This window comes from Centropristis striata, chromosome 1 (genome assembly GCF_030273125.1).
Source record: "Centropristis striata isolate RG_2023a ecotype Rhode Island chromosome 1, C.striata_1.0, whole genome shotgun sequence".
In the NCBI taxonomy this organism is placed as follows: Eukaryota; Metazoa; Chordata; class Actinopteri; order Perciformes; family Serranidae; genus Centropristis; species Centropristis striata.
In genome coordinates, this window is record NC_081517.1 from 9,262,852 (window position 1) to 9,284,993 (window position 22,142).

Genomic DNA, 22,142 nt, shown 5'->3' on the forward strand with positions numbered 1-22,142 from the left:
ATTGTATTTGTATATTCCTGAATATCTCCTGTTGTCTGTGTGAAATCATGGATTATGTGTAGCTTTGTTTTTAGCGTGTTTGGTAAACAGTAATGAGGGGTGATATCTTTTATTTTGCGGGAATGAATGAAGAGTTGGCTTTTACCTTTTTATACTTTGGGGAGTTTCTAATTTTATTATGTTTTGTGACTCAGATTTGTTATGAAAATTACAGAAATTGTTTACAGAAGCTTTTCATTTATGTCAGATAATTTCAACTGGATGGAAAAGCTATACACAAGTGTAATACAGAGGAAAATGTTTATTTACAGCAAAATGAAAATCTACATTACACAGGTATTCTAAAAACTATACATTTATTTAAAAAATGCATAATGATTTTGATATGGATATCATTGTTTAGTCAACATTCAGAATTTCATATTTTTTTGTAGACTAACTGACCAACAGAACAAGAACTGACAGGATTAATTTTGTAATTATATTTTTGTATTCTGCAAACCTCTGAGGAGTGAATAAGCTACAGTACACACGCTGCAGTGTGGGTGGTACAGTTTCATATAAATAGTTTGAGAAAGTTTTGTAAAAAGGTGCACAGCACTCCGTTGCAATTTTTGTACATAACAGTTCAGTTATTAAATACCTCCCACTAACTCTTAACAGCCAATCATAAAGAAAATGAGATGAAAAAATGAACCAATCACAAGTCAAGATGGCCTAAACCAGTCAGGTCCATTTTTTGAACATTTGTTTTTACAACTGCATCAAATTGCTTTGACATCATTCACAATACATCAGCCTAAATAAAAAAAATGCTAAGAGCTCATGTTCTCTTTGTTTCTTTGAATACAGATGTGATCATTCTGATGTAGTTGATTTGCTTCATACAGTCAGAGAACAGAACATTAAGTTGGCGAGCCAGCATAGAACCTACAGTCTGACCAAAATGTTTAAAGGCGGTCATATCAGGTACACAGTATATATCCATACAGCTGTTTTGGAGTATTAAGGCTATTAGCTAGCACGACAATTAAAACAGTACTTCATTAAAAAGTAGGAAGAAAAGCCATGCAGGCCTATCCATGATACACCTGGTAGCAACAATATGCAGAAAACCAAAGCAAATAGAAATATCATCATCATCTGGAACTGCACATTAACAGTTTGTTTCGTGACACTCGGGCCTGGGAAACTATTACTACTGGTATATCATTTCCAGACTTGACATCATTAAATGCTTTATTCATCCCTGAATACCGATCCTATAGATACATTGTTTTTGCTCGACAATAATAAAGTGGTGTTTACTAAAAAATAACAACCAGACCAACAATCTGGTGCGTAAATGCTTGTTTGACACTCTTTGTTTCTGCCACCACAGTGATCTCCGTAGTGTCCAACTAACAGTGATGCTTTGTCTCTGTATGTAAACACCATCTCTACTGTATGCAACACGGCAACGTATGGTTTTCACCACTGCTTGTTGCCATAGTAATCTCAAGTCATGTGCTCAAGACAGGAAGGCATTCTGAAGAAAAACCCTGAAAGAAGAAATCATTTCTGCTGGAAAAACTTCCTAAAGCTTGTTTTAAAAGCATGCATTACTTGAACCACTAATTCATCACAACCTACCTAACACAGAGATATGTCACTTATTAAAAATATACTGTATCATCATTCCTTCAAAAGTGATATTAAATGTGCTCTTTCTCTCTCTTTTAGCAGAAATACATTCTATATTACGATCAATTATAAATGATATGGTTTCAATTTAATATTTAACCAAATTAAACTATCGACATTATGTTTAAGTGGTATAAAAAATGATATCCTTTTTAGTGCAAATGTCTAAATGAGAGAAAAATTGAGCAGCAAATAATAATCAGAAATTGCTCATATTTTAAAGTCAAAAACATCAAATTCTACAGGCACTGGATGCTTTATAAAAACATTTCAATCACAAAAGAAGGTTGAGCTACTTCACTTTAGTGGTTTTGAGGTGAGGACCTGAACAATGAATCTGTAAATCTCCTTCATAATTATTCCTTCAAAATTACAAATAGTGTGAAAATATGACAAAAGAAGTCCAGAAACAGAAATGCTTCTAACACCCTCCATCAGTTTTCAGAGGGTGAGGACAAGGCAGCACAGGCTCGGTCTTTACTGTCGGTGTTTGTGCGCTCATCGTGTCCATGTGCACGGTGTATGTGTGTGTGTATGTGTGTGTGTGTGTGTGTGTGTGTGTGTGTGTGTATGTGTGTGTGTGTGTTTGTGCATAGGTTTCAACTAGAAACCAGTGGACTGGACACTGGGGATCGGGTAGAACTTAGAGATGCGGCTCTGGGTGGAGGGGTTAAGGCACTCCGACTCTCCGGTCATCTTGAAGAACACTTCTTGTTCCTGAAGTTTTCTGGCAAACTCCTCCTCCAGGGCCTGCGGGGTACACACAAACATAATGATTTCATACGGTAATTTATCAAAAACCTATGACCATTGCACCAAAAATGACTACATTAGGGAAAATAGTGTTTTGATTTTGACTCCTAAAGTGAATCCGGTTTTGCAGGCAACTTTGTCACAAATCTGAAATAAATGGGCTGACAGAGAAAAAGGTGAAACAATGTTGGCTTTAAAGTTTCAGTATCATTACCCTTCCATGTCTGTGAAGTCAGAACACAGAGGAAACAGGAGTGTACCACCATGCTAGTGAGGCTAAAGCTCCATGCTATCATCAGAATGCTCAATGAATGATAAACTGATGTTTACCATCTAATTCCAGCATGTTAGCATGCTAACATTTAGTAAATACCACTCAATAGAAAGTATGACTGATGCTGAAGGGAAAAAAAGTATCTGTGTAGGTATTTGATCATTTTGGCCAGTAGTGTAGTGGATGCAAAGCTATTAGTTGACTTTCCAAGCTCTGGTGTCAGAGTTCTGGCTGGTTCCGAGAGTTTGTGCAAGACCTAAATATGGATATATACTGTCAGATGGCTTACATAGGCAAAGTAATCACAGAATGAATTTTGCACCAAATGTATGCATATTACCGCATTTAAATACATGCAAATAGAACCGGAGCACGCAATATGCTTGTCAGCGCAGTTAAAGGTGCAATTCACCATTTGCAGGTGCTTTGAGAAGTACACAGTTTGTTTTTGCCTTATTTGCATGTTTTGCTGCCGCAAAAGCTTCTGTTGAGAATTTATATGAAGACATGACTATGACAATGTATTCAGTTTTTATCATATACTATAAAAGGATCAGTTGGAATGTGTCATATGTGTCACATATACAGAAAAACTTGAAAAGTGGAGCATGTTTTGTGCACTGGCTGATGTTATCACCCATGTGTAAGAGATATCTACCTTCTTCCTGGGTCGTAGCTTCTCCCTCCACTCCTTCAGCTCCATGCTGTGCTCCTCATCCAGCTCCTTCAGCTTCTGGGTTTCATGTTCGATGAGCAGGTGGCACTTCTCGTTCTGAAACACACACACAGACACACACAGTAAGGAAGTGTATAAAGAATGAGGGGCTTTACATGTTAGGGATGGTAAAGTACAACAAGATCGGTATATAGTGGATTACAGTCCATAAAACACATTTATTAAGTGATTTTTCCTGAATCTCTACCTGCAGCTGCTGCAGCTCTCGGATGTTGGCGTCACACTGCAGCTGCAGGTCTCTCATCTGGTTTTCATGTTTCTGCTGCTGATGGAGCCTCTCGTTCTTTTGTCTCTTCTCTTCCTGGGCTGCAAACTGGAAAAGAGAGACACAATTAGGCTTTACAGGTAAAAAAAAAAATCTGGGCTCACTCTGGGCTTTTGTTTGGCTTGCCATGTAATATAAGGAAAAAGGCTAATTATTTCCCAGCAGACGTATTGCTTGTCACCTGTTTGACCTTCTCCCTCTCCTGCTCTGGGGTGATGAAAGCTCCAGTGATACGAAGGCTCTTCTTGAACATGGCCATGCGGGTCTTGGCCTCGCTGCGCTGAATCTTGGGCAGTCTGGTTCTCTCCTGTGTCTGCTTGTTCTTCAGCTCCTCGATCAGACGCTGGTTGTAGCGCTGCATCTGCTCCATCTCCTGTACAGGGCACACACACACACACAAACACACACAGAACATGAACGGAGCTCCCAGAGAAACTCCTCCAAACTTTAGATTTTGGAAAAACAATTAAATATTTAACCATGTAAAAAAAGATACAAAAAGGCCTGTACCTTCTCATGTCTCTTCAGCAGCTGATGTCTCTGCATGAAGTACTGGTCTTTAAGCTGCTGTTTGAACAGCTGGTGTTTCTCCTGCAGATGGCGCTCTTCCAGCTCCCACATGGCAGCCTCCCGCGCTGTTAGCAGACACACAAGTTAACAAAAGACAAAGCTAAATAACCACACAGAAGAACCATTCATAGGCTTATTGTTGGGGAACATCTGCTCAATATAATGTCTCATTTTAAAACCATTCTGTAGCACTAGATGGTCTGCAGTGGACACAAACAAGACCGAGCAGAAGACCTACAACAACAGCTGAGGGCTGACGTGACCTCATTAGGAGCTGGGTGCTTGAGGCAACTAATATCAACTTTCCTAATAAGGTTTCAGCTTCTAAGCTTTGAACTATCAAACAATTTCTACTCCCACTGAAAGCCCTTTACAAGCTCCTACAGCACAGTTCCTCCCGTGACTTGGTTCACTGAACATTTCTGAGAAGTGTTGTTTGTGCAGCTCCCGGCATATTAAGCATGGGATTAAGTCCCATGCAGAGCTAACCGCTAACAGGCTGCTGCTCACTGCAGACAGTCAGAGGGGGCTGCAGTTGTGATCTCAGAGTATTTTAGCCTTGTTTACTGCTAATATGACTCACTATAAATGAGGTGGTTATGTCAGTAATATAATGAGGACAAAAAATGAAACCTTCTGCTACCACTCAATGAGGCTTTGAAAATAATGTTACCAGTACATGGTAAGTTGTTTTTGGGCTGTGTTTTCATTACTGGTTCATCTTGTACATTTTTGCTTGAAAAATGCCTGGAAATGGAAATATTTTTCTCATTTTCAGGTTGTATTTTTGGTTTCCACTGGAACATGTTTACATGCTTTAATGTCTAAACCCCCCTCCATCATGACTGTCTTACTATCTGCATTCCCCCTCTGTCTGAAATGCTCTTTTTATTAAGATCCCCTCCTGAAAAAGCAAAGTCTGCTCTGATTTGTCAGTGTTTTCAGCTCTTTCTCATCTATGGCATGACTGTACCAGCACTGTAGCGCCACGTTCTATCATCGCAACCTTACAGAAGCCGTGATGGCTCATCTAAAGACACGTTTCTGAATATAGGCTGTGTGTATTTCTTGGTGGCTTGGGTATTAATAAGCACAGATAATAAATATTTATATACGGTGTGGTTCTCATCTTATTTTCTTGAAATGACGATACATTATCAATTAAACGTTTATTTTACACCAATTGTTTCACTATTTTTGGTTTAAATTAAAAAAATAGTTAGAAAATATGACTTCTGTTGCTATACTCCCCAGCCCCCCCTACACTTTTATCAACAATAATTATCATTTTTGTTGAATTTATAAAAAAATTATATTCATGTTTCCTTTGATTGATTGCACACATATATGCCATTTGTTAAAATGTCCCTCTGTTGACCATTTCAATGTACTGTATCCCTCAACACTTATCTTTATGTAATGTTCTTTTGCACCAATAAAAAAAGGGTATAAAAATAGTAGGTTAGTGTCTTTGAATAAGATATCAATATCTATAAACTCAAGGGAACACTTCAGCTAAGCCCTTTGGGGAGGAGCAGGCAATAAACAAACATTATTTTGATGTTTTTATCGAGCCTTTTAGATTATGACGCATGTGTGCTATATTAACATCATCATTCCAGCAGTTTACAGTGTGTGAAAAGCACCATCTACGGCTCACAGCAGCCCATGAGACAAGGAAACTACACTCTGGTGTTGACACTTGCAAAATGAAGTAATGGGAGTATTTCCCATCCTGACCTTCCATCTCTTCTGGCATTAACGCTGCATTACCTGACAGTGGGCAGTAAATATAGCTTGTTATTGCTTTTACCTCTGAGAAGCTGCTGCTTGTGGTTGAGGCAGTCTCTCTCGATGGTGGCGAGCTCATGTTTGTGTTGCTGGATAATCTTTTTCAGAGCGCTGTCCAGATCCTGCTGTTGCTTCTGAAGAAACTCTTGTTCCTGAAGCAAGGAGATCACAAATGACATGAGGAAAACACGTACAAGCCTTGATCTCTCCACCTATAATACACAAAGAATCACTGAACCTCCATCCACAATAACCAATGATAAAACTAATCAGTGAGTACACACACACTTCGGACAGACAGAAAGCATCATCTCCTTCCCTTGTGTCAAAAACCTTTACCAATATATAAGCAGGAAAGGCTATATGAGGCCAGCTGAATGTGTGTGTGTGTGTGTGTGTGTGTGTGTGTGTGTGTGTTTGGTGGCCTACAGGTTTTCTGCCAAGCTCACCTCAAGGCAAGAACAGCTTGAGCTGATGAGCCAGACAGTTACAACTGGCTTTAAAGGCTGTTTAACCTGCTTGTCACATTAATCCGGCCTACTTGGCTAACCTAACACAGAGGAACCTGACATTTAAATGCTAATGTAATGCTCAGTGATAAACAGAAGGGACAAGGATAATATGAATGCATGTCTCCAAAAGTCTACTATTTAATTTTTGCTTTGGGGCACTTGGAAAAAATGCTGTTAATATAGATGCCATTGTATTTCATTTTTTTTAAAAGTACTATAATTTATAACCCTTTTAAAAATAATTTATAGCATTATAACGGTCTAATACTGCACCACACTTCCTATTTTCCCACAGAGGTGCAGGATTTATAAGCTTGGCATGTTCTCATAGAAAAGGTCGAAGTAAAGGAACAATCTATAAAACTTTAAGCGTCAGCCACTTCCTAGTACAGTTCTGATCCATTAGGGAACAATTTACAGTATTTAATTTTCATCTTTGTGACCAAATTAGAGATCTGTTGTGTCAAAGCACAACTTGGCTTGGTGTTGTACTGATGTACAGAAAAGATTAGAACTCGACAGATATACATCAGTTGACTGATATTATTGGCCCATATTGGCTTACTAAAGGCATATCTGTATATGCTGTGTGATAGGGGTCATTATGAAAACTTTTTTACACAATAATAATTATGCAGAAAATGTTGCTTGGCAGAAACTGAACAGTAATGATGTTTATTTTGATGTTTTTCATTCCTATTTATTCTTTATCTTTTCAGTTATCATTTAAATAATTGGCTGACAATGTAATACATTGTTTGTATAATGTATTATAATGTATAACAATGTTAAATATTCTTCAATAAAGTTTTTGTTTGAGAGAGTGGCTCTCTGAGTACATTTGTAGACTGGTGGTCAGCATCGGTCTCAAAAATCCCACATCGGTTGGGTCCTACAAAAGACAGTGTGTCTAGTCTCAGGAGTAATGAGTCATGCTTGAAGAGACACAAGAAAGACCAGATTCCAAATCAGAGGAGGCATCAAAATACACACACACACACACTGGGGGTTTCACTTACATCCTGAATGGGAGCGCTGCACAAGGTGCACGAGGACAACTGAAAGGACTGAACCATAACATGGGCCACTCCCTGTGGATCACAGTACATTACCCTTCTACACATTGCACTAAACACTGCACACACACACATACACTCTGAACCAGTGGTGGGCACCACAAACTCAAGTAGGTGGAAAGAAAGTCATGAAATGCATCAAAATCCCAAGAAAGGGAGAAAGAGCTGCTAGAACAGGTATTGTGTGTCCAAAGTTCAAACTTCACAGCAAACGGAGCCCTCATTACCTCCTCCGGCGGGGTTTGGATAATATCCTCTTTTATATGTTTCATGAAAGCGTTTTTCACACGCTTTGGAGAAAGGCCCACTTCCTGTTTGCCCTGTGTCAGGGCAGCCATGGGCAATACATGGAAATAACATGAGACAAAAGCTGTGGATAGATTAGCAGTACGCGACAAAATAAATGAGAAGTGGCAGCGCCGACTTATTTAGCCCCTGTGCAGTTAAACCGTGGTTATGTAAACACTTTTAAGACCGATCCGAGAGGCGTGTCTGTCCAAGTATCAAAACTATTAAATATAAATAGGAACTGTAAAAGCTATCCCATTCTACATGTTGGGAGGGGCGATGAAAGGAAAAAAAAGGTGCAGAGGTGCACTTGCTAACCTCTTTCTTGCGGTTTTTCAGCATGTTCTGGTACTTGGCGAGTTCTTTGTCCTGCTCAGCTTTGATGCGTTTGGCCTCGTCTCTCAGCCGGTTGGTGTGCTCCTGTTCCAGCTTCTCGATGGTCTGTTTCTGCTGACGCTCCAGGTTCTCCACTTCCTGGTCGTACTGACGCTTCTTACTCTGTAGGACACAGACGGACACCTCAAATCACTGAACTTAACTGCTTTTAGTTATTCTTAGAGGCACATACAAAACTTTTCCAAAAGGTCAGACAAAATACCAACTTTTGAAATAATAAAATAAATATTAAAGGTCCCATATTGTAACAAGTAAGACTGTTTATTATAAAGCAGGTCTAGTTGGTATATAAATACTATGAAAGTATGCAAACCTTTTTCACAAACTGTGGCTTTAGACAAGCCGTTTCAAGGACTTCTGTAAGATTGTGATGTATATATAGGTACAAAGTGCTGCTACTGCTACAGTGCAGTCATTCCCAAGCTGCAACTGGCAGACTGGGCTTTTTGAGGAAGAAGGCGCTAATGGGAGACTGTTCTCCCCTCAGAAACAACCCCATAGGTCGTTTGTAAGAAAGCAAAATACAACCCATATTTACGCTTCAGACTGTTCCCCCAGCTGTAGTAATTATGGCGAAGTGGAATATAAAGCACAAACGTAGCACTCGAGCATGTAGAAAAGGTGGTGGATGGGTCAGACAAACCCCGCACTTCCACGGAGGACGGCGTTCATGTCCCATGTGAAAAGTAAACTATGTGATTCACACATCACTGAACTTCCATGCATCACATTTTTACGTAATTATGTCACTTCCAGTAGTCACGTCGTCCTTGTAACTACTTCACTTCCAGGATTTAATCACTTTTTAAACTATCTTTTATAACGCCTAACCAGGAACTTTTTTGCAATAAACATAGGTCAGTGGTTTTGTAGCAGAAATTCAACAAAACTGCAGCCTTTTTTACAGCAGTGAACCATACGTGTATGTAAAATGACTTGCACACTATTTTTTAGAAAACCTCTATAGTTCACTTTCGGCATTTATGAACATTTATTTACTTTTGATACTTTATACTAATTATACTATCTTTTATGACGCCTTATCAGGAACTTTTTTTTGCCCTAAACCTAGAGAAGTGGATTGGTAGCCTAAATTCAACAAAATTTAACTCAAAACTTTTCTTTACAGTGAACCTTACGTACATGTAAAGTGACGTGTGACAGGTTTATTGTGTTTTTTAAACATTAAGCATGTAAACATGTTCTAGTAGAAACCCAAAATATAAGTATGAAGCTCAAAATGAACTAAATAAGCAGCAACAGCAGAATGTATTATGAAAGTTTTCCAAGGAATATAAAGCAGTCTAGTTCAAACGAGGGCCAAAATGATTTAGAGTAATGAAAAAACAGAAACACCATGTGCTAACAGGTTCACTTACAGGGATAGAGAGAAAACAAACAGCACAGTAATGACTCAAGGGAATCAAATCATCCTCCCATGATCAGTTTGCCATTCACAAACTGCCCACATCCAGGGCCAACTCACAACAACCACAAAATGTGGATGTCTGTGCAGTGGAAGAAAGTAACACACTCAGATGAGTCATCGTCTTTCACACTTTTTCCTACATCTGGATGAGTTTACGTTTGTTTGGGCTCAAAGCAAACCTTCCTTTAGAAACCACAGAGGGAGTTCTTTTTATACACATCCCTGTTTCCTCTCCTCGAAAAGCACATCCTTTCATGCATGAGTTTACAGGTTCAAGCAGTCAGAAATAGCAACTAATGGAACAGATGAAGTGGTTATAACAATTAATTGTTATAACCACTTCAGGCATGATACTTCTGTTTTTTGTAAATACCAGAAGCAAAAGCTGTTCCACACACACACACACACACACACACAAGTCCTTCCTCTTTGGTGAAAAGCTATCAATGAGCTGGGTTAAATATAAACGACTCATACCTCAGTGTCATTTTTAGTTTAAAGGGTATGTGGACTGTACTCTTGTACTCGTCTTGTTTAAGACCTTTAGAGTCTCACATATAAAGTCTGGTGGACTCTGTGATTCAGATTGTTGCATTTTTCCTTTGGTTTACTACCAAGCATTGTTAACAAATGTCCTTCATCCATTAGACAAAATATGTGAGGGAAAAAGCTGACACTTTTTCAAAGCAATTGCAGACTTTAATGTATTGTTGGTGGAGTTTTTCACATTAATGAAGCATTGATCTGCTGTGCGACTGAATCCATTAGCCACCATTCTGTCACACTTTTGTTGTTTTTGTTCTGTAGCCACGAGCAACTGTCATGTGATTGTCTGACCATATTTGGCGAACAGTCTTTCCTTTATCATTAGACCACTAGTCTGTCCATCTATGTACTGTTTAAACTGTCTTTTAAAACGTCTAACCAGGATTTTTTTTGCACTAAACCGGTCAGTGGTTTTGTAGCGAACCTTATGTGTATGTATAATGACACGTGCTATTTTTCAAGCCTGCTACTACCTTGCCTGGTGTTGATTCTCAAATTTCTGCCCAAATTTAACCCAGAATGCACTATATTTTGGTTGGCTTCTTCCTTTGGTTCAGACTGCGTTCCCACATGCAGAGAACTGAACTCTGGTGCACTTGAAAGCAAACTGAGACCAAAGTTTCTGTTGTTATGTCTGCACCCATTCGTTTGAGCATTCACAATAGGTGTAAGAATATTTATTTTCTTGACACTTTGTGAGCTTATGCTGTTAATTTATTCAACTAAAGAAAAGGAAAGAGAGTTTTGGAAAATACTATAAGCTACTGCTTATGTGCAATGCATCTTGGTACAAGTAGGCACAGCCAGTACAGTTTGGAGAGCAGGAGAAATCAGCTTATCACCCTCAGCCTTGATATTTCTCAGGTGAATGACTCACCGTGGTCTCCTGTTCAAAGCGCCGGTAAATCTGTTCTTTTTGCTGCTGCAGCTTGTTGCTGAGCTGCTGCTGGGCCCTCTGCTCCTCTTTCTGCAGGAGACGCAGCTCCCTCAGCTCCTGACGCCTAGTGAGGTGGAGGGAGATGGGAAACAGGAAGGTGGTGGCAGAGAGGTCAATTAGGTTAATTATGTGTCTTTTTTAACATAAAGCAGGTCACAGTGGTGAACACGCATGACGATGTAAAGCACTGAGAAAATGAAGTACAATTAGTAAAAAAGATTCAGCATTTAAAGAGATTAACTCCACACAGTCAGCTTGTACAGTAAGTTCCTTTCTGGATAATGCATTAACATAATATTTGCATATAACTGATGCTCAGTGTGTATGCAAATGAAGGCAGGTGAATACCTTAGGAATCTCATCTCCTCGTTCTTTGTGTCATTGTCAGTGATGATCTTTGAAGTAGTCACGCTAACTTCCACTCCATCCACAATGAATTTGCGAGTCTTTTTCAGTGTTTTCTTCTGACGCTTGTTGTCCTGGAAAAAAAAAAAGAAGCAGTTTATAGATGTATCTGTCGCTATGCTAGTCTGTAATACAGTCTGTGATATTTGTGGGCTGTGTGAGTTACCTGTATGGAAACAGATCCAGGCTCTTTTGTTTTGGACAGGAAGCTTGAGATGGACAGATTGAGGTCTACGCTGCTGTTATCTGCAGCTGAGCCGCTCCCCGAGTCTGAATCCCTCTCTTTTTCATCTTTAGCTTTGTCTGCGACCGTTTTCTCCTTTTCTCCGTTCTCCTCTTTTGGAACAACTTTATCTTGCTCTGGTAGTGTCAATGTCACCTTGAGATGTTTGTACTTGTCCTTTTCCTCCTCTGCTGGCACGTTTGATTCCTCCACAACTGCCATGTTTTCCTCCAAAGGAGACTCCGTGACCTCTAAACTCTCTGTGCCAGCAAGTGGATTGGCTGCAACCTCGGCTGTGTCCACTTCCTTTTCATCCTCTACTGCGATCTCTAGCTGCTGCATTTCCTTAGCAGGGGCCTCTGGTTCAGTCTCTGGTTCTGGTGAGGCAACATCTTCTTCTGCTTCTGGAGGCTTTTCCTCCACTGGTGTCTCCACTGGTGTCTCCACTGGCGTCTCCACTGGCGTCTCCACTGGCGTCTCCACTGGCGTCTCCACTGGCGTCTCCACTACCCCTTCATCCTCAACTGGAGTGTTGGAAGTCTGCTCCCCGGCTGCAGGGGCAGCAGGCTCCTCAATGGAGCTGGTGTCCACCACATGGTTGGCCACAGGGAGCTCAGTGGGTGTAGGCACGGACACAATTGGCTCAGTCTTCTCAGGAACCGATTCCAAGACGGAGGGAGAGAGAGGAATCTTCTCATCCTCTGAGCTGGCGACACTGACATCAGACGGAGCACGTTTGTGGCCCTGAAGATGGAAGGAATGTTAGTTTTACCTCAAGCTAAACACAATAGGTATACGCTAATGTCATGACCAATCAGTATTAGAGCTGAAACAATTAGCCGATTAAGCCATTGCTTGACTGACAGCATCAAAAAATCTGGTAATAGATTCAAATACATTAATCATTGAACCTTCTGGCAGATTTGAAAGGTATGTGTTCTTTAAAATTACACCATTTATCATAGTCAGAAACTGTAAAACCAGAAATTATCATTCAATGTAAAAAAATAAATAAAATAAAGTGTACCCGATTTTGCTGATTCCATAGACTACAGGGCTTTTATATTGCAGTGAAAAATAAGGACACAGGGAGTAAATAGTGATTATCTTTGGGTTAATGCTATCATATAATCGGCAGGTTAATCAGTGATGAAAATAATTGTTTGTTAAAGGCCCAATCACCATATATACAATAATAAGCCGTTATATTGTTGGATCAGGAATTCAGTAGGGCTGCAGCTAATTAATTGTTTTAAAATGTTCAAAAAATATGACTATCATTTTAAATTGACTGATAGTTTATGGTGATGGATATTGTGATTATGAAATGTCAGAAAATTGTGACAGTTATCCGAAACCTAAGGTGACATACTGTATCTAAGGGTATCTAATTTACAATGATATTAAAAAAGCATATCCTCCCACAGAAGCTGAAAATGAATAAAACTTGTTAATCAACTACCAAAATGATTGCCGATTATTTTTTGGTCTAATAATTAACTGACTTATCATTTCAGCTCCAGTATTAAGTCATATATATGTAATAACCCAATTTGTAGCACCTACAGTAATAGAACAGTTGTAGACATATATTCAGTATTTCCTGCTCAAAAAAAACCACCCAGCTGCTAGCATGTTTGGCTCAACAGCACAAATTTCTTTTTTGGGAATGTTTCCTCACCAGGTGTGCTTCTGTATCTTCCTCCTCTTCTTCCTCTTTGTGGTCTTCAATCTCCTCTGTGACCTCAGCCTTCGCCTCAGCTATGAGCTCCCTCAGGGGCCTGCTGTCTGTCACACTTGACACAAATGAATGCTGTGCAAAAGAAAAAAAAAGAAAAAAAAAAGAACATAATTTGTGCATAGTCTATGTTATGGTAAATTCAATCATTTACGTGCTGCAAAAAAGTAGAGACTGGACAGTAAGTAAAGACTGGACACCCCACTGACAACTAATCCCAAAGATTTTGAGTTATAAATTGCTCACAGTAGAACAGACAGTTCTATTTGGACTATGTACGACACAACTAAGTGCATTAAAAAACACATAAGAAACAATACTGGCAGAATATTTAAATATTTCTAATGTTACTCCCCCTTTCGATTTTTTTTTCTCACAGTAAACAAATCAATAAATAAATCAACTTCATGAATGCAAACAAAGACAAGGCTACAGAGACCACATCTACATCTCTTGACAACCTCACCTTCCTTGGTTTAGAAATGTGCTGCACATATTCAATCGCCGGCCTGATAATATGCAGCTTCTTCGATATCAAAACCTTCATAGGTGGCAGACCACTATTTTCTATTTTCAAGCCCATTGAGTGGTCCTATGCGCAGAACAATCCTCTCCTTGCAGCGTTGTTAATTATTTCCTGTGTGTGTGTATGAATGAATGTGTCCTTACTGCCTCTGTGTAAATAAGTGGCTCCGACTTGGTGAGCACCTTAAACCCTATTGAAAAAGCAAAGCCTGCACTGCTGACGTCAGCTTAGGTAAGGAGGGATGAGTGTCAGTCTTGCCAGGACACACGGTTCAGTAGCTGACATAGACGTGACACCAAGCGGGTAAACAGATGTCGTCTGGAAGTCTGCTGCTTACACTGTGAATGGCAGCTGGTGCATGGGTATGGGATGGGCAATGAGGATTATCACTTAATTTAACTGGCCAGGTACGGGTCTGGGAAACTGATAGTCAGCCTGGGTTCTCTCCGGGTCCTCCGGCTTCCTCCCACAGTCCAAAGACATGTAGCTTAGGTTTAATTGGTAACTCTAAAATTGCCCGTAGGAGTGAATGAGAGCGTGAATGGTTGTTTGTCTCTACGTGTCTGCCCTGTGATAGGCTGGATACCTGTCCAGGTTATACCCCGCCTATCACTCAATGCAGCTGGGACTGGCTCCAGCTCCTTGTAGCCTGAGTTCAGATAAGCGCTTAAGGATAATGGATGGATGGATATAGAGAAGATATAAAACAAAAACTAAACGGAAATGATATGGTCTGGTCTAAAAATAAATACAAATTAAAAAAAAAATGTATGTACATTCATCTCAGTTTTAATGTTAAGCTGTAATATATCACTAGTGAACAAAGGGAACAGTATGAATTTTGGTCAACTCTATGACACTGATCACAGAAATTGATCAGACTTGACATTTTAGGTAGTGCCTGACAGATACAGGATTTTTAGGGCAATGCTGTTGCTGATATTAGGGAGTAAAAAATGGCTATGGCTATGTAGCTTCATACTTTGGACAAAAAACAAAAACAAACTACTGTAAAATTAAACATATAACAACTTAAACATTCCAAAAAACTTAAACTAAAATTAAATCAAAAAGTCAATACTAAAATCAAATCAAACACTCTTATACCCTTGTTGGTAGTTAGTGAAATGGTGTTTCAGAACTTAGGTGAAAAGCTGTGTGAATGTTGAAGAGAAAGGTACCTGTAGCAGCTGCGGTGCAGTCCATCTGTTGTCCACATGCTTGTCCAGACACCGCTTTAAGAAATCACTGAATTCTGGGGACCTGAAGGGTGGAAGATGTAAAAAAAAGAAAAGAAAAAAAAAGGAGACTTAAATATGGTCTTGTGCGATAAAATGAAATATGACATTAGCAAAACTTGGCACCAACCATGTCGTGATATCTTGTCATGAAGGGTTTGAAATAAATCTGCCCTCGAGATATATGAATGAAAATGGCTTCTATGGGTACCCATTGGTCCCACCTTTAAAGACATGCCCACATTATACTAATACAGTTTGGGATGACGTTATTCCCTATAGTACCATTTCACTGTAGAAAGACCATTAAAAAAAAAAAAAAAAAAAATTAACCTTATTGTGTTAAATGACCTGCTGTGTTAATCACAGCGTCATGAAACTTAACAACCACATACTACAGACAAAGAGTATTCATAGGATGGATGGCTTTCCTAGGATCATTGACAAATCACAGCATGGATGTTTGTTATGGTGCGGCTCAAATATTTGGTGTGTTAATGTGGTATTTTGCAGGGTTTTTCAACCATTTTGATCAATTCTCGTGTGGTTTAAGTCTCTGTTGCAAATGGTATCAACCCAAAAATTGCCATCAGCAAGACATGATTGACCATGGGTATGAACTTCATATACTTACACAATCTGTATCAGAGATTTAAGACTAGAGCAACTTGACAGACAGTCCTGCGCTGCATCTCAGATTAATCTTCAGGTTTACAGCTTTCAGACCACTAATACCCCTTTTCTACATATGCGACCCTAGTTCTAGTGCTGGGCTGGTCCTGGTTTTGCAGTTGGGTCAACTTCTCAGAACTTGTTTGCTTTTCCACAGACACACGGTTCAGTAGCTGAGATAGAAGTGACAACAAGCGGGAAAACAGATGTCATCTGCTTACGCTGCGAATGGCAGCTGGTACATGGGTATGGGATGGGCATTGGGGTTTGGCAAGGTACGGGGCTGGGAAACTGATAGACAGGGTTATGTATGTGTGTGTGTATATATATATATATATATATATATACATATATTTGTGTCACAGAAATTGATCAGACTTGACATTCTAGGTAATGCCCGACAGATACAGGGATTTTGGGGCAATGCTAATGCTAATAAGGGAGTAAAAAATTATGCTTTCTCAGAAGCTCTAGTGCCAACAAGCATAATAATAACAATGGCGGACTGCATCAACAGTTTGTCTCCTCCACGGACCACTGCTTTGATTTCACGTCCATAACGAAGCTCTTTGTTTTTAATAATGGCAGTCACAACGTTTTAGTTGGTCTTGTTGGTCACAATAATCATAACTCATTAGCTACAGTCTCATTAATGGGCTCTATGAGTCTCACTGAGGAGCAGCTGCTGAGTCAAGTGCAAAACTTAGTGGTAACATTCATTATACTGATCTGGTCTGGTTTTTGGCTCTGCCAGTTTGAAATGTTTAGAGTGACCTATTCCATCCTCCCTGACAGAGGACATAGAGCTCCACGCTGTGACTCACCAGCGTGACGGCTGCATCAGTGTAGGAGGATCTGCTTTGGCTATTTTCAGCAGGACTCTCATGGGGTTCATCTCGTGATTTGGTGGCTCAACCTGTGCCAGCTCAATCAAGGTGACCCCGAGGGACCAGATATCAGCCTTGTAGTCATATGGACGGTCCTTGGACGTCTCACACATCACCACCTCTGGAGCCATCCTGGGAGGAAGAAGGGAAGTCATAGGAAAGGAGATATCGAATAACTGGATTTTTGTTCTATGTTGTGCAAGAGAGGCAAAAAGGTAAAACTGACTGTGAGTAATGGTGTCCTTTTTTTCATTTCTTCCATTAAAAACAGACAAAAAGGGTTTTTATTGACTATGAAAACATTTTTGATTTAAATTCCACTCACCAGTACGGCGTTCCAATGAAAGAGTCTCTCCTCTGCAGGGTTTTGGTGTTTTTGGCAGACACACCAAAGTCAGCTGGAAGACATGTGACAAGGCAAACCATAAATATGCCAGAGGAACACCACTGTCATCATTTATTTTCCAAATGTGGCCACACAAATTAGACAAGTACAAAATGAAAAACAGTCCCCTTGAGCGATAGAATTGCTGATCTTATCAGTGTATGAAATGAACACAAAAGAAGAAACCATATGCTGTAATGACATTCCTTTTTACATTTGCATGATAACATCATGCCGTGTCTGTGTGAGAAACAGCTCCTCAGTGTTCCGGCAGGCAGATGTACAGGCACCTCTGTGTGTGTTATGTCACTAGACAAAATGCTTATTGTGTGTTATTTCATTGAGCTTGTTCCATTACAGCAGCAGTGACTCATACCGCTCTAAGTAAGTTACGTGATTGCATCTGCTGTGGGCTACACATTTGTTTGCACACAGTGCACCCGGTCCAAACAATTGCTGTAATGCATGAAGTTTACTTATTCATGTTATGATGTCTGCAATGGCCATGCAACGCTGAGACTGTTCAGTACGAGTCATGGTGGATTTCTTCTTCATTTCTGTTTTTAAAAAGGTTCATTCCACCCAGTTCACAAGTCAAGTTCAGTTTGTCATAAAAGCCTATTGAAATAGTCGTATAATTTATTATCTTAAGTTTTTCTGACAGTACTAAGGCTCATAAATTCCAGACACACTGACAATAAACTCCCTAACCTGTCAGCGGGCATAAAAGGTATATTTTTTTTATATTGCCAATCTTTTCTCCTTAAAAAACTAATCTCAGACAAAAGACTCCCGTCAGGAAAGATAACCAAATCTAAGCTTACAATAAACATAATAATAATATTATAATAATAATACATTTTATTTTGTATAGCACTTTAAAAGGGTAAAAGAACAATAGTAATATTTTATCAAAATCACTTATTCTTTATGTCTAAAAGTTCACAAAATGACTGTTTGAACGCATTTGTGAAACATGATGATCACATGAAAATTATTCGGTGAAACTTGGACTGAACTGCATGTTGTTTACAATGAACAGAGAGGACAGGAGAGGTTGCAACTAGAGGCTCAATGTATAGTATTTGGCACATTATTCCCCCAATATTGTTGACACTTGGTACTTGGAAAAATCTAGATTCCATTTGGATTCCAATATTTTTAAAATGAATTCTAAAATTTTACTCTTTACTCTACTACATATATACATATATATATGTAGTAGAATAAAGAGTAAAATGTAGAGTAAAATGTGAAAGGAGCAAAACATGGCTTGAAACTGTTTGTTTGGGATATAGAAGGTTAAGAAAAACAGTATAAAATAACAATAAGGGGGTACAGCTGTGCTTGAGACAAGAAGTCTGTCATCTCGACACTGCTATACAATTACAAATGTTGTCTGTTTTTAAAACAATCTATTACATTTTACTTAATATTCAATAATTTATTATGACTGGTAGGAATAATGTCCAGAAATGTTAATTCTTTCATATTAACTTGGCATTTTTTGTTTTTTACAACTTTGGTGTCATTCTGAAAATCTTACTTGATAAAAAAGTCACACGTTTTTCTCATGCATATCATGTGAACTTCTAAGCCTCTTGCATAAAAGAGTGCGGCAAATGTCAAAGGGGGAAAGCTGTTTTTCTGCACACATAATACCAAGACACAGTTTCCCCGCTGGAGAGACCTGTGTTTGAATGATGAAAACCAGCACACTACTCAGATAACTGAACCATGCATTTGACCTGCTTAGGTGAAAGCAGCTATGAATTGATGGTATCACTGTGCAGTGCATTCTTACGTCACTTTCTGCAGTTAAATCATGAGAAAACACAAGATAAATACATGGGAGACTATGGCCAAAGGCACAGAGCCTACATTGCTAGACTCTGAACTCATTTATGGTTTTTCCCTGGAAAAGTTAAAAAAAACCTGCATAGTTTAACCAGGAAAAATGTACTTGTAAAACACGCCAATTCACCCTACTTGTTAACTTTTTCCTATACCCTGCTTTTATTACAAAAGTTTGTCCCATAACAATACTCATTTAATCATCTATGGATTGAGGATGACAATCATATCAGTCCTGGGTGTTATAAGTGACGGTTTGAGCCAGTCTGTAGCTACCCTGTCTGGAAAAGTGGTGTACTTTCAGGTGGTTGTTACAGCTAGATTTCACTTTGTCTTACCCAGCTTGACATCACCGTTCAGCGTGAGGAGGATGTTGCCAGCCTTCAGGTCTCTGTGGATGATTTTGCTGTCGTGGAGGTAGACGAGGGCCTGTAGAGTCTGCCTACACACCACCCGGATCTGAGGCTCTGTCAGGGGTCTCTCCAGTTCTACAGGAGATCACACAAACATATGCTTACAAGTCCTGGTTGTTGAGTATCCAATCCAATCCAATCCAATCCAATCCCCTGATTTATATAGCACAATTTTAGCAAACACAAGGTTTCCAAAGTGCTGCACAAACAATAAATACATAACACAATACAAAGAGATGTAGTAAACAATAGATCAGTAAGATGCAATAAGATAAAATAAATTTAAAATGGGATAAAAATAAATAAAATAAAATGTAAAATGTACTGCCCGCACAAAATAAAATATGCATGAATACAATAAAAACAAAAAATCATAAAATCAACATAAACATAAAAATATAAAAGTACACGTATGTCTAATCACAGACAGTAATGTTATTGTTATTGATGAATGAAGACTGCAACATATAGGTAGTCTACACTGATCTTTTGATGTCTTAATTTGGCCTTTTTTGCTGTTATGTGCTGCTTTTTGAAGAGTTTCCTTTTTTGAAGTTACAACCTGTATGCAAATTGGAAATGCTGACTCACCTAGCATGACTGCATCCACAGCCCCTCCTGCACAGAACTCAATGAGGATCTGCCAACAAGGAAAAAAGGAACACAAGAGTCAATGTCATTTTACAACAGATATTTGTTTATGTAAAACAGCCTGCATCAATGGCATAGTTTGGCTTTCTTTGAGTGGAGTTATATGATGTACCTATTATAGTCAGTGTATTACTTTCTCTGGTAACTTTAGACCTAGCTGTCCGATTACTAAAATCCTTCACTCAGTTAAAAACCAGGATTTTAAAAATGTATAGTAAAAATGTACCTTATAATTGGATAAAAAGGTCAATGCATTTCACTTCATGCAACTATGCTGCTGACACATGCACAACGAGGATATAACGCCACTGACAGGCGACAGATTCGTGTTTCCTTGTTTAAAATGACAGATTTCTCTGGTTTTAACATTGTTGGAAACATTGAGCATAACGTTACTACACGACTCAAGAAAACATAAATATTTTAGACAAAAAATAATACAATAAACAAAAATATAAATGCAACACTTGTGATTTTAGCTCATTAAAAACTGGGGTAAAAACCAGACTAAGACCATTTCTATGCATACAAAAGGCTTATTTCTCTCAAATTTTGTTCACAAATTGTTTCTATTGATGTTACTGAGCACTTCTCCTTTGTCGAGATAATCCATTCACCTGACAGGTGTGGCATATTAGGATGCTGATTAGACAGCATAACTTTATTGCACAGGTGTGCCTTAAGCTGGAGGCACACAGCATAACTTTCTCTACAGATTTTGAAAAGACTTGGAGTGCACACTACATGACTGGTTACAGCAGATTTGTGTATGTTGTACTGAAAGACTGGGGATCACAAGCTGATCAACTGATGAGGGATCACAGACTACATGATTTGTCAAACTTACTAAAGCAACTGAACGTATCAAACTCTTGGAGGGCGACAGTTTAAAGCCTAAACAAAGAAATCAGTTGGTGGCGCTAATGTACCAATTTGTTGTTCACCAACCGTCAATAAAACCGTAAGAAGTAGAAGTAGGAGAAAAAGAATAATAATAATAATAATAAGTAAACAAGCAGACGACAATTGGTTCACTGCTGCGCTATCTTTCTTCTGGCGACACATGTTCGCAGCTGGGTCGGCAATCAGTTCACACTATTCGGGTGTGTCCAGATTCAGCTTAAAAAATTCAAACACCAACAGATTTTTTTTGCCAACTAGCCATGCCGACTGTCCCCAACCAGTGCAGACTGGTGCAGACTTTGCCCACCTGGGACTAATGGGTAAAATCTGGCAAAAAAAAAAAATGAATGTGACCAGCCTAAAGCTGAGGACACACTACAAGGCCACTCACAAACAAAACAAATGTGTAAACAAAAGTAGAGAGAAATAGGCCTTTTGTTTATATAGAAAAAGTCTTAGATCTTTGAATAAACTCATGAAAAACTGGAGCAAAAACAAAAGTGTGGCATTTATATTTTTCTTCATATTATAGTTTTAGGCTGTTCCATCTAAACTCTCTTCCAAGCCCAGTCTCCCACTGCCTCAGTTCAGTTTGTTTGTGTTATTGTACGAACTTGGTGTTCTTAAGGATTAGTTGCGGCTCACCAAAGTCACACAATAATACAAACAAACTAAACAATCGAAGCAGTGGTAGACCAGCCACTCCTGTGTTTTGTGAGGCAAAATGACTGTTTTTGTCAAAAGGAGTTGGATGGCTTTGAATACATTTTGCTGCTGCCCTTGTCCACAGCAGTACACCGCTCAGCTTCCATGACGGTAGTCGTGCCTGCTTCTTCAAACTGGGGATATATAACCACCAACTACTGGAGGTAATACATTGACCATGGATAGGTACCCCATACAACCCCACTTCAAAAAATCCAAGCTATCACTGTTAGTGTCCATTATTTAGAGATTAGCAATGCAACACAAACAGAGGTGCATTCATGGG

At 39.1% G+C, this 22,142-nt stretch overlaps 1 protein-coding gene across 2 annotated transcripts in view; it reads right to left on the minus strand.

Annotated features, from left to right (window-relative positions):
* Positions 1 to 285: 285 nt before the first annotated feature.
* Positions 286 to 22,142, minus strand: part of slkb (STE20-like kinase b) — a 29,066-nt gene continuing 7,209 nt past the window's right edge. The window contains exons 1-17 of one of the 2 annotated variants that reach the window (XM_059329779.1): positions 20,475 to 20,863; positions 20,189 to 20,237; positions 19,523 to 19,672; positions 17,271 to 17,343; positions 16,883 to 17,077; positions 15,330 to 15,411; positions 13,566 to 13,697; positions 11,828 to 12,628; positions 11,605 to 11,735; positions 11,197 to 11,320; positions 8,267 to 8,446; positions 6,095 to 6,224; positions 4,222 to 4,346; positions 3,893 to 4,084; positions 3,634 to 3,759; positions 3,369 to 3,482; positions 286 to 2,433 (exon numbers count right to left, since the gene is read on the minus strand). In XM_059329779.1, coding sequence (XP_059185762.1) covers positions 2,287 to 2,433; positions 3,369 to 3,482; positions 3,634 to 3,759; positions 3,893 to 4,084; positions 4,222 to 4,346; positions 6,095 to 6,224; positions 8,267 to 8,446; positions 11,197 to 11,320; positions 11,605 to 11,735; positions 11,828 to 12,628; positions 13,566 to 13,697; positions 15,330 to 15,411; positions 16,883 to 17,077; positions 17,271 to 17,343; positions 19,523 to 19,672; positions 20,189 to 20,195 — 2,709 coding nt within the window. In that variant the 5' untranslated portion in view covers positions 20,196 to 20,237; positions 20,475 to 20,863 and the 3' untranslated portion in view covers positions 286 to 2,286. Of the gene's footprint in view, positions 2,434 to 3,368; positions 3,483 to 3,633; positions 3,760 to 3,892; positions 4,085 to 4,221; positions 4,347 to 6,094; positions 6,225 to 8,266; positions 8,447 to 11,196; positions 11,321 to 11,604; positions 11,736 to 11,827; positions 12,629 to 13,565; positions 13,698 to 15,329; positions 15,412 to 16,882; positions 17,078 to 17,270; positions 17,344 to 19,522; positions 19,673 to 20,188; positions 20,238 to 20,474; positions 20,864 to 22,142 lie in introns of those variants that run through there. The other variant, XM_059329772.1, reaches the window with a different exon arrangement.